At 49.7% G+C, this 11,784-nt stretch overlaps 5 protein-coding genes across 5 annotated transcripts; 4 read left to right on the top strand and 1 right to left on the bottom strand.

Annotated features, from left to right (window-relative positions):
* Positions 1-424: 424 nt before the first annotated feature.
* On the top strand, positions 425-745 carry FOXG_21221 (uncharacterized protein; the record flags this gene model as incomplete). The annotated part of the gene is made up of 2 exons (XM_018401532.1): positions 425-521; positions 567-745. The coding sequence occupies 2 exons, from the start codon at positions 425-427 to the stop codon at positions 743-745; spliced, it is 276 nt and encodes a 91-aa protein (XP_018252912.1).
* Positions 746-3,862: 3,117 nt separating this feature from the next.
* On the top strand, positions 3,863-4,232 carry FOXG_13627 (uncharacterized protein; the record flags this gene model as incomplete). Its single annotated transcript, XM_018393614.1, has 3 exons — positions 3,863-3,965; positions 4,014-4,040; positions 4,090-4,232. 3 exons carry the CDS (start codon positions 3,863-3,865, stop codon positions 4,230-4,232), a joined length of 273 nt encoding a protein of 90 aa, XP_018252913.1.
* Positions 4,233-4,378: 146 nt separating this feature from the next.
* Positions 4,379-5,670, top strand: FOXG_13628 (uncharacterized protein; the record flags this gene model as incomplete). Its single annotated transcript, XM_018393615.1, has 2 exons — positions 4,379-5,456; positions 5,519-5,670. The coding sequence occupies 2 exons, from the start codon at positions 4,379-4,381 to the stop codon at positions 5,668-5,670; spliced, it is 1,230 nt and encodes a 409-aa protein (XP_018252914.1).
* A 1,732-nt stretch (positions 5,671-7,402) lies between these two features.
* FOXG_13629 (uncharacterized protein) lies at positions 7,403-9,995 on the top strand. Its single transcript, XM_018393616.1, has 5 exons — positions 7,403-8,024; positions 8,080-8,375; positions 8,426-8,877; positions 8,928-9,351; positions 9,406-9,995. The coding sequence occupies exons 1-5, from the start codon at positions 7,844-7,846 to the stop codon at positions 9,793-9,795; spliced, it is 1,743 nt and encodes a 580-aa protein (XP_018252915.1). The 5' UTR covers positions 7,403-7,843; the 3' UTR covers positions 9,796-9,995.
* Positions 9,996-10,670: 675 nt separating this feature from the next.
* Positions 10,671-11,709, bottom strand: FOXG_13630 (uncharacterized protein; the record flags this gene model as incomplete). Its single annotated transcript, XM_018393617.1, has 2 exons — positions 11,689-11,709; positions 10,671-11,634 (listed from the first exon to the last, which is right to left on the bottom strand). Exon 2 carries the CDS (start codon positions 11,328-11,330, stop codon positions 10,671-10,673), a length of 660 nt encoding a protein of 219 aa, XP_018252916.1. The 5' UTR covers positions 11,331-11,634; positions 11,689-11,709.
* Between the last annotated feature and the right edge of the window lie 75 nt (positions 11,710-11,784).

Below are 11,784 nucleotides of genomic sequence, written 5' to 3' on the forward strand. Positions count from 1 at the left end.
TCTATGGACACCCCCTGCTCACAATTCGTATTTCCATTCCCGCCCTCCCAACCCTTCCTCCTGTCTACCTCAATTCTAAATCCTTTTCCGGTCAACCAGCGCACCGTTGATCTACCGGGCCTCTGTGGGTCACCAAGCCCACTTGTTGCCCTACAACAACCAAACCAGACGTTACAGCCCAACTACACATCCTCAGAAGCCCCAATGCGCCTTCGTCATCCTCACAACCTAGACTCTAGATATATACGAGGCCTCCTTTGATGGCCAGCCGCCGCGCAGACTCCGCACCATCTCAGACCTGTAGCCAATCCCTGACAGCATGTCCCAGTTTCCACTCTAGACACAGGTCATGGGGAGGGGCTCATCGGCATTGTAAATTCCTCGACCTTGTGAGACTCATCTCTGTCTCGCTTTAGGCATCGACATGATCCCGCTCACCCTAAGCTCGGCAATAGGCGTCATGGCAGCCAAGTACATCGTCTTTATGCCATACTGCGACGAGCCTCGCGAATATTCTCAAAGTGTGAAAGTTGAATGTTGTGGAACTCTGATTGCCTTTGTTTCAGCTACCGGAGGTCACGACGATTGGGCTATGGCCACATTTCCAGGAGCCTTGTACGATTTCATTTTTGTCCCGATATCTTTAGGCCAGGCCAGTGGTCCATTCAGGCATTCGCGGAAGTCTCGTCTCATATCTTCTGATACCAAGATCAACTTCCTTTTCACCAATGAGGGTGGAATCTGATCCGCACCAGCACCCTGACACCATAAAACTGGTGAGTCGAATCATGGGCTGTCTTGACAACCTGGTCGAGTGAGTTCCGATCACTGTACAATGAGAAAGGTAAAGACACACACCGGGTGCCCTGGTCAGGTTTAGTTGTCTCAAAATGTCTCAAACCAACTTATCATTTTCGGGCACTGAATCTTATCATGTTATCATCGATTCAAAGTTGATGTATCTCATAGGCAAATTGATACAATCACACAATTGCTGAGTCTCTCAGCCTCCTGAAATCTTGGGGACTGTTTCTGTGCCCTTGACGGTTGACCAATAAGAATCCGGAAACCAAGATAGCATCAGCTTGAGGGACTGAGCCTCCCTTTCCCACCACTATTCCCGCCCTGAGCCTCATTCCTTCCCCCTGGAGCATTTTGACTAAGGCCCTGGAAGGGATCCTCCACGCCAAGGCAAATAAATAGACAATAGTAGGAATGGGAATCGACCAAAGAATCTACGTTGTAATCCAATATAGTCTTATTCCATACGGCTAAAGAGCGCATCAAGCAGTATTATCAGGCAGTCCAGGCGTGCTGCCTTCGCCAAACACGAGACGATGAAGCCAAGTTGGAGTTGTGAACGGAACCGTCCCTGGTGAGTTGAAATCAGATTCGAATGGAAACTTTTTCGGGGCTTATTTGCCAAATACTGTGCTAGGCCCTGCAGGTATGTCCGGACAGTGGTTCAGTGCATCAAGGTTCTGTATCCCATGAAGTAGCTTCGTATCGGCCGCTTGGACGCCTCTGGCCTTTCAGAGTAACATATTATCACATGAACTTGTCATAAGGTGTGAAGGCTTTGTACATTGGACTTATTAGGCTACTGGTGGTGATCTTGTGCTGGATGATATATACTGCTCCGGTGATTACAGGCTCTTACATGGGCTCTACAACCAAGATTTCGACATCATATCGTCCAGTTGTTCGATCCAACCATGACCCCAGTTACTTGCTGGAACAATAAGAAACTGAAAGCTTATGTTCTAGTCACTCACTGGCCAAGGTGCTACAGCAGATATGAGTGACTAACTCCCTGTTGGACAGAAATATGTCAATAGAACCAGGCCCTCTGGGGTGCCCAAGATAACATCTTTGCGCCCAACTACTCTCTCGTCAAGCAAAGACAATGAGCCATTACTAGAGATTCTGAGAGTGTTAGTTCTCACGCCATAGCCTACGATCCTGGGCCGGCCGGACTCATGCCGTTCTTCTCATGACTACACAAGGCGCAGGAAGAGGGGCACAGAATCAAGGCCCTAGATTTATCTGTTAAAGGCGAGACTAAAGACCTTCATGAAGGAATTGATCAGGCTATCGCCATAGTGAGAATGGTAAGGATCTCCAAGGTCTTGAGCCGCAGAAGCGCCAAAGACCAGGTTCCCGACGAGTGATCTTTTTTACAGCGTCACACCCCCAGCCAAATCGATGAGAGGAAATCCAAGTGAACAAACTCGCTGTCGAAACCTTGTTACCAAAACTCTACCAGTCGATGGCAGAGCTCCTCGCCGGAACCAGCTTTGCCTGGAGAGTGAAGGATTGCCTATCTACAGAATAGGACACAGATAGGATCCCAGGTAGTAGGATGCCAAGAAGTCAAGACAAGAAGATGTTTCTATCAGAGGTCCGCAGTCAAAGGCGGTTCATATTAGTGCGGCTACCTACATCCTACGACTAATGCATCCATGCTGCACACTCAACCAAATTGATGATGAATGACTCACGACGGATACTGATTTCCGCAACTCACAACTCTTTACGCCCGTAACATGAAGCTATCAGACACTAACAACGTCGGTTCGACGATATCCCCGTGGGGTAATTCCTTTAAACGCCGATCCTCCGAAGTTATCTCCACAGACTCAACCAGGTTATTGACCTTCTCCGGAGTGTTTACTGGCGCCAAGTGATTTAAGCTTATTCTGGATATGGGGCCATGAGTGTGGGGATGTAACAACAACGTGATGATCCTGGGCTCGGTTACAGATCTATGTTGCAATCATGCTGGGTTCAGACGACAGCATCCGAGTTGTCCCGAATAATGACTTCTCACGCGAGCAAACAGAGCGTGGCTGTGTAGCGAACAGGTAATCTCAGTGCGTAAAACTAGCCAGTCGTACAACACGATGGCCAGGCTGCAGTTTGGGGACAACAAGACCCTTCCACGATAAGCAACAGCCAAGATCGGCAGTCGTTGCAACGCCGAGGCAATTAGGTAACTTAGTTCACATAACAACTCATATACAAAGGCCTTTACTGGCGCCAAGTGAACGCTTGTAAAAGTCCCTGTAAGAAAATAAAGCACAGGGTAGTATTCGCCATAAGCAATCGACTGATTCAAGCGGGGAAGAATGCGTCTCGGAGCATAGTTCTGTTCGCCGACGACCAATGGTGTTGGAGCGGAGCCTGCAACGCTTAATTTTATGCTTGAAGCTTGTATCGGGAGCTAAACTCTGAATGGCGGGCCGGTTGGTAGATCTCCAAGAGCACGGCAATTAGACCCTTATGTTTGAGGGACTTGGCGGGGAGAGGACTTTGAGAGAGGATATTGAATAGAGAGATGTTTTTACTATTTGGCAGCAAAAGGCTCGATATTCGACCTCTGTGAAAAGCCTGCTTTTGAGCGTATCGATGGGGACTGTTCCACGTACGTCATCAACAATGGTGAGATGATATCAACGTCTGCAACCTGTATGAACAAAGTATGCACGGAAATGCAATCTCCAGCCCTCCTCACCACGGAAAAGTGCACCCTCAAACTTCCCCTCATCCAATCTTGGCAACTCCACACTCACACTCATGATCCCAGGGTTACCTTGGTTTTCCTACCCCACGGGGAAACCAGTGGAGCAAAATAGACCCCGAGCTTTTCCAACGGCCAGCCATTCGCGTAGGAGGATGAATTTCATCGTCATTGTGAAGATAAAAAGGCCGCAGTGCCCCCGTGTTCAGAAGAGGGGACAGAGACTTTCGCAGTTATCTACTCGCTTGCTAGCTTTTTGTGTTTGAGAGCAATCTTGATCTTATCATCTTGATCTTATCATCTTGATATTTACTATAACAACCTCTTTTATTTCGATAATCTATGGGCTGGAATACTCATGCGTCGGGCACCAATGATCCGCCTGAGGTGCGGAACTGGCGAATCCACCTGATTGCCACGGTGGCTAGCATGTCCGCCCTCGCCAGTGAGTTCTGAAGCTGTGAAGATGGAGGTAATATACTGATCTGAACAGTCGGATATGATACTTCTGTTATTGGAGGTTTGTACTACTCACTCCTGCTGTTGGAAGTATATGTTGACAGGGATAGGTACCATGGCATTGACCTCTTTCATGAGGGACTTTGGCCTTGACCTCGTCGAAAAGACCCAGCGCGACACCATCCAGGGAAACATCGTCTCCACCTTCCAGGTACACTTCTCCTCTCCTGTCTTTCTCTGCCGGCCTCTCTAACAAGTCTAGGCTGGCTGTTTCTTCGGTGCTCTGTGCACCTTCCCCATCGCTGAGAAATGGGGTCGTAGAAAGACCATCATGGGCGCAGCCCTAGTCTTTCTTCCTCGGCGGCGCCCTCATGACCGGCCGCAAACGGCAACCTCAACATGATCTACGGCGGAAGAGCCGTAGCTGGTCTCGGCCTCGGAGCATCCTCCCTCACTGTCCCCGTGTACATCAGTGAAACAGCTCCGCCGTCCATCAGAGGTCGTCTTGTCGGTATTTTCGAAATCGCCTCGCAGGGTGGCGGTATGCTTGGCTTCTGGATCAACTACGCTACTGACCGCACCATCGACGTTAACACCAAGACCCAGTGGATTGTTCCGCTGGCGGTGCAGCTTCTGCCGGGCTTGGGACTTGCGCTCGGTATGCTCTGGTGTCCTGAGTCGCCGCGCTGGCTGGCGCGTGGTGATCACTTTGAGGCAGCGGAGAAGATTCTCGCTCAGATTAGAGGTCTTCCGGCAGAGCATGAGTATGTCCGTCGAGAGATGGGTGATATTCGTGCGCAGGTTGAGGAGCGCAGTACGAATAAGATGAGCAAGAAGCAGCAGTTCAAGAAGCTTTTCCAGAAGGGCGTGCGTAACCGCATGGGTATTGGAATGGCTCTCATGTTTCTGCAGAGTTTCACTGGTGTCAACATCATTACCTACTACGCGCCCCGTATCTTTGAGAGTCTTGGAATTCCTGGTACTTCATTGAAGCTCTTCTCCACTGGCTTTTATGGTATCTCCAAAACCCTCGGTATGGTTCTCTTCACCTTCTGGGTCGTTGAGAAGGTCGGTCGTCGCAAGGGTCTCATTTGGGGCGCTGCGCTCGGCTGTATTCCCATGTGGTATATCGGCGGGTACGTGATGGAAGCCGATCCCGCTGCTGCAGCTGCAGCTGGCGTTGTGAACCGCGATGGCTGGGGATACCTGGCCATCGTGTGCGTCTACATCAACGCCATCATCATCTGTGCGACATGGCAGGGTATCACGTGGACCTACGCGTCCGAGATCTTCCCCCTCGACATTCGCATGCTCTGCGTAGCCATCACCACAGCCGACACATGGCTCGGATCATTCATCATCGCGCGCTCAACACCCTACATGATTTCAGACTTGGGCTACGGCGCCTACTTCTTCTTCAGCTCAATTCTCGTATGTATGGGAATCTGGGCGACGTTCTTCGTCCCCGAAACAAAAGGTGTGTTACACCAAAACATCCTTCTAGACTTTTTCTATAGCTGACACGCATAACTTTCACAGGCATTACCCTCGAAGACATGGACGCGCTATTCGCCAAACCCGTGTACAAAACGGTCTGGGCGCAGATGCGCGGCAAACCGGTCCTGGAAGAAAATCGCTCCGAGTCTCCATTCGAAGACGACGAGAAGGCCCATGAGCTAAGAATACCTTAGCTTCCTCGCTCAGCCGGGGTTTTCTTTTGCAGCATTAGATAAACAAATGAGAGGTCTTATCGGCTGCAACCTTGCGTTCCCCCCCTGTGAAACTGCTGCGCCGTGAATGGGTGGTATGATTCTGACTGCCGTTCCAGAAGGGGACGTTCTGTCCGAAAGGTAAAAGTTCGTGCGGGTGCGATTTTTTTTAAGTGATGACAGCAGGGCCCTTCCATGTCTCCGATCCGCTACGGCGATTTCTTATTTTGACCGCGACTCTTCTCTCCTCTCTGTCCTTATTATTACCGTGTCGCTCACAACGGCGAATGCCATTCTCACTGTGCTTTTTACCCCGCAAAGCTTCCCCAGACTCTGACGTAGATTATTCCCAAGTTTGGGATTTCCGTTTGTCATAGCGACATTTGGCCCTTTTGCTAGTGTTACAGTAAGTGGCTTTCTACGTGCGGCCGACCAGCTGTTTGCCAAGAACTGGGAGATTCACTGAGAGGCGATGTTATTGGTTTGCGGCATTGGGGATAACCGCGGGACATTCCCCATTGGGTTTTAATTTGGGCTTTTGTTCGATTCTTGGTTTTTTATCACTGCCAAGACTACTCGGCTGTCTTGGCGCTGAGGAGAAGGGTTGTTGTTGGATGGTGAGAGATTGCGGTGGTAATCTTACGGGTTTGGAGTTGGCCAAGAGATAAGGGCGATTGGAGATTGAGGATGGAATGATCTTTTGTTCTGGTCTGTTGCAATTAGGAGAATGCATGCAGGCGTGGCGATGAACTGAGACTGTCTTTAGGAGTGTTTGTCCTGACTCAAGTGCCAACCAATATAATACGCTGTAATTTAAACATCAACGGCCCCAGTTGCTGCGTCAACTCTAACAATATTTAACGTAATAAATTCCACTTTCCCCGATCCCATCCCCGGATTTTCACGGCTCAATCTGAACGACCCAGTCTCAATGAGGATGGAGATAATGCATCTCAGCACAATTGGCTGACCTTCCGAGGCAAAAGCCAGGTACCCAAGCCACCAACCTAAACGTTAGCTGATGATTGGGAATAACCTCCAAGTTTTTATCTCCTTCCCTTTCAAGATGATACAGATTCCCTTGGCGTCGGAGGCCCCAAGCGTTCGGGATTTTTGACAGATTTCTCGGCGAAAGCTGGGCGTTACGATTTTGTGTTTGTGGTTTTTGGAGACGAGTTTTGGGGTAACAGTCAGTAACTGTGACGCTCAACGGTCAAGAGATTGTGCAACATTGTCAGAATGATTGCTCGCCACTCGATTAAAACGACTGAAAGCAAACAAAAGCCAGCGCGTCATACCCATACCTCATTTTAAGCTTGTTGTTTAGCTCGCTCTCAACCCACCAGACTGGGCGCCACCGTCCACCTGTTGCATGAGAGTGAGAGCAGTGAGAACCCCAAATCAGACCAAGACATGCGCCAAGCCGGACCCCAACACGCCCAACCCTCCAGTGAGAAGATCGATCGTTGCACCTTCCGTTCTCAGTATCATGTCCGTTGCATACAAGATTTTTGATCACGCGTTGGACGGTTACTGTCAAACTCAATCATAATGTTCGTGAGCGGATGTCGGATAGTGCACAGAGCACTGCCAAGTGCGGGGCGGGTCATCACTGTAAATCAGCGGCTAGTCATTGACTGACTAAATTGTCAAAGCTTCCTGGGGAAACTTGTAGCATGTGCTGAGAGAGGCGAGGCATGGTTTATTTACACGACACGACAGACATGGAACATGCAGTATCGACAGAAATACAACCCAACAGCTGTAATCATATTGGAGAGCTGCACCAACAGGGCGTAACCCATGTTCAAGGGATGTTGCAGTCTCCCTCCATTTGCCTCGTCTAGAACTACTTGGCAGCTTCTCTTCTCCCCCATCTCGTCTCGTTCTTTGATGCTTATCATGTCTTGTCTTGGCACGCTACACGAGTTAACCCACCACCTTCTGAATTCCAAACCCCATCTCCTGCCCTTTTCGCCATCGCCTGTGTTGGTGTAGCTACTCCCCTGCAACCTGTAACACAAAAAACCGTACGTCTCCGCTCCTCGGAGATAAAAACCACTCCCATTCCCTCCCACTTCTCTCCAAGCTCGTCAGGTTTCATTCCCTCTCCCAATTTCCACATCTTCACACAGCTTCGTTTAATTCTGTAACAATGACCTCTAAGGAGGAGAAGATCGACGTGGGCAGCGCTACGCCGCCGTCGCCTGATCATGGCCATGGGCAGGTGCACACCAAGGATACCTTCACTGGTGATGTTGAGGGCGTTCGCGATGATTTCCGTGAAGAGGATTTCATGACCCGCAATGGTCTGAACCTCAAGTCCTTCCAGCGCCGTGAGTCGCATGCACTGTCCACCACTGCCAATTGATCGCTAATTCTCTTTTACAGGCGACTACGGCACTGGCGTCGTCGAACTCGATCGCTCCATGAAGAAGCGCCATCTCCACATGATTGCCATTGGAGGTTCAATCGGTGCTGGTTTCTTCGTCGGTTCCGGTGGCGCTCTCACCAAGGGCGGCCCCGGCGCCGTCTTCCTCTGCTTCTCTATCGCTGGTATTATGATCTTCAACGTCGTCCACGCTCTCGGTGAGCTCGCTGTCATGTATCCCGTCTCTGGTGGTTTCTATACCTACTCTACTCGCTTCATCGATCCATCCTGGGGCTTCGCCATGGGCTGGAACTACGTAAGTGTTGCTGATCCCGCGTCGCGCAATTGAGACGCTGACATTTCCAGGTCTTCCAATGGGTCATCGTCTTGCCGCTCGAATTAACAGTCGTCTCTTTCACCGTACAATATTGGAACAAAGACATCAACGAAGCTGTCTGGATCACCGTCTTCTGGATATTTATCATTGTCATCAACATCTTTGGTACCCTGGGCTATGCCGAGGAAGAGTTCTGGAGTTCCGTCTTCAAGCTCGCTGCCATTGTCATCTTCATGATTGTCGCCATCATTCTTATCTGTGGTGGCGGTCCCTCCTCCGGCGACTTCGACACATATCAGGGCGCCAAGCTCTGGTATGATCCCGGCGCGTTCCAGAACGATCCCGAGGCTCTGTGTGTCTTTGTCACAGCCGCCTTCTCTTTCGCCGGTACTGAGTTGGTCGGTCTCGCTGCTGCTGAGTCTCGCAACCCCGCCAAGGCACTTCCCGGTGCTATCAAGCAGGTCTTCTGGCGTATCACCCTGTAATTCCACCAATCCCCCAATCCTCTCACAACTTACTAACACGTGATAGCTTCTACATCATCGGTCTCACCCTCGTCGGTATGCTCGTCAGCTCCACGGATGAGCGTCTCCTTAACAGCGCCAACCCTTACAAGGACGGTACCTCTCCTTTTGTGCTCGCAGCCAAGGACGCTGGTCTTAAGGGCTACGACAGCTTCATGAACCTGGTCATCTGTGTTTCCGTTGTCTCCATCGGTGTCTCTGCCGTCTATGGTGGCTCCCGTACGCTGACTGCTCTTGCCGAGCAAGATTACGCGCCCAAGATCTTCACATACATTGATCGCTCAGGACGACCTCTCGTCTCTGTCGTCTTCAACCTCATCTGGGGTGCCCTCGCCTACGTTGTCCTCGCCTCATCTGGTGGTCTTGTTTTCGACTGGCTCCTTGCTGTCTCCGCCCTCGCCGCTCTCTTCACTTGGGGCTCCATCTGCTACGTAAGTTTGAACCTCGAGTCTTCCTTTTGATCCGTTTCACTGACCAAATCGTAGGCTCACATCCGTTTCCGCTCCGCTTGGAAGAAACAAGGCAGAAGCCTCGACCAGATTCCCTTCAAGGCTGCTGGTGGCGTTTGGGGCTCTTGGTTGGGTCTTGCTCTCTGCTTCGCCATTCTGGGCTGCCAGCTCTTTGTCGCTATCTGCCCACCAACCAAGGAGGGATACGGCAACGCTGAGGACTTCTTTATGGCTTGTCTTGCCATCCCTGTCGTCGCCGTCTTCTGGATCATTGGCTACTTCTGGAAACGACCTCAGTGGCTTACAGTTGACAAGATCGACCTTGACACCGGTCTTCGTGAGCATGACTGGGACCAGATCAACGCTTACCGTGCTACTGTCGCTTCATGGCCCGCTTGGCGCCGATTCTTCCACAAGTTCATGTAAGGGCCTAAAGTCTCATGTTACATGAATATGGGTGCAAAATGGTCAACTTGTGTAGTTAATCCCTCTTATTGAGGATTCTTAGTTTATACCCCATCAATCTACTGGTTGCTAGCTTTTATAATAAGTATCTTAGGAAGTTTATTTATTGTAAAAGTAATTAAATCATTCATGGCAAGCCACTTATTAAAGATATAACAAGGACTAGAAGAAATTATTTGAACGCGGCGCTTCGAGGCTGGAGTCGTTCTGAAAGCAAGTTAAGTAATCACTAGTTTTCCCGGTAGTTCAGTAAGATCAAACTGACATCATGCTTGCACCTGGAATTCTCTCAGTAATTATTTCAAACCACAACTATAGCTGATGTTCTTCTCTTCTAAGCGATCGTCAGTCCCTTTTCTCTAGGATCTTCTTATTGTCGAGTTAGGCTGTCTCGTCTCAGTGGAAGAAACATCGGCCGTATTATTTACTCATCATCTGGACGCTCGCCCTTTGAAGCATCCTGTCTGGTAGATATCTTTGCCTGAGTACGTTCAAATATCGGTTTTCCTTCATAGCACAGTACTCTTCTCATACTTTCCGTAGATAACATGGGCTCTGTGAGTCACTCAGCACATAATAATATCTCTATGGATGGCAGGGCCAACCGCAGTTCAATTTGGTGGTACTGTCAGCAGGGCGATTTTGCAGTGTTCTGCTGAATGGCTCTGGGTGCTTCTCTCGTGAGCCTTATTTTCAACCTACATGCGCAATCCTGGACAGCATCCATTGTAAGCATAAGTTGAAAGTAATGAATAGCATAGTTAGAGTCTAATCTAAGAGCCATGCCGTAAGTATCCGTAATGCTATAAAATGGCTTGCCCAGTTGACATATCAATTCACAAGGCTCGAAACTGCGCACCAAGCAGATACAAAACTACAACATACATCAAGCCAGAAAACCCAACAATAACCCAACCAAACGATCCAACGTATGCCACCAGACTAAGCGCCATAAAAAAGAACCCCGTGACAATGAGCAGATGCAATGCTGCAGATACAACAAGCCCAGCAGGCGTCCACTTCTTTATCGTCTCCTCATCAATCTCACCCTTTGTCTTTTGTCGCATCAGCGCAAGAAAACTCCCGCTATAACCAGCCAAAGCTATGGACACGGCAAACGCGAGCCATGATACTGCGAGAAACAGCCGGACTGTTTTGAGAGTAAAGGTTGGCGGTTCTGGGTCCCAAATGTCTGCGGGGTCGGTCATTTCTCCTACGATGACGGCGAAGGTTGAGGCGCCGAAGACAGAGATAGCGATCATTGTGACGACGAAGAAACGGAAGACTTCGAGGTCGTCGCTGTTATTTTTGCTTGATGAGTCGATGGAGTCTTGTCTTGAAGCTTGCGGCCCGCCTTCGAGTCGTTGAATGACATGATACAATATCTCCCGGGAGAGTTCTTCCGTGTCTTTTCGATATTCCTCAGCGTTCGTGATACTATGGGGAAGGGCAGCGCTTTTGATAGCGGGTTTGTCGGTTCGAACTTTTGCGGACATGGCGTATAGTGATGTTATATGAATAATACTTAAGTTTAAGTAGTTGTCTCTTGCAAAGCAGTGATAGTCTGAAGATATATATGCAAATCCTCTGCTATACTTTTAGCTACAAATGTTCTGCTCAATGAGTTGCATTACACGCCCTACTCAGCCCTGAGATTCTGCTGACGAATACTAATCCGTAGGCGAGTAAGGCTTCGCCCTATCCTTGACATCGAGAAACCTGTTTAGCCCCTGTCTCTGACCACCCATAATTTGGCCCCCAATGGAGGTGAAATTATCAGCTGTGCTAGTAGGCGCTGTTCTGGAAGGGTGGGTTAGCTGAAACAATTGAACCGAGTGCGAGCGCTAAGCCTACTGGATGCAGGGGGGCTTGCTGACTTGCGAGGGGCTGCAAACTGTCAAGTCCGACGGACATACCAGGATATGATTGGAGTTACAGGGTAAGACGTGA

This window comes from Fusarium oxysporum, chromosome 10, assembly GCF_000149955.1.
Source record: "Fusarium oxysporum f. sp. lycopersici 4287 chromosome 10, whole genome shotgun sequence".
Lineage (NCBI taxonomy): Eukaryota > Fungi > Ascomycota > Sordariomycetes > Hypocreales > Nectriaceae > Fusarium > Fusarium oxysporum.

What these genes read in the sequence shown, in the direction of transcription:
- FOXG_13629 (XM_018393616.1), top strand. Translation starts at nt 7,844, where the DNA reads ATGACCTCTAAGGAGGAGAAGATCGACGTGGGCAGCGCTACGCCGCCG. An exon ending in GTCTTCTGGCGTATCACCCT is followed by an intron (nt 8,878 to 8,927) that starts GTAATTCCACCA and finishes AACACGTGATAG; the next exon opens with CTTCTACATCATCGGTCTCA. An exon ending in CTTGGGGCTCCATCTGCTAC is followed by an intron (nt 9,352 to 9,405) that starts GTAAGTTTGAAC and finishes ACCAAATCGTAG; the next exon opens with GCTCACATCCGTTTCCGCTC.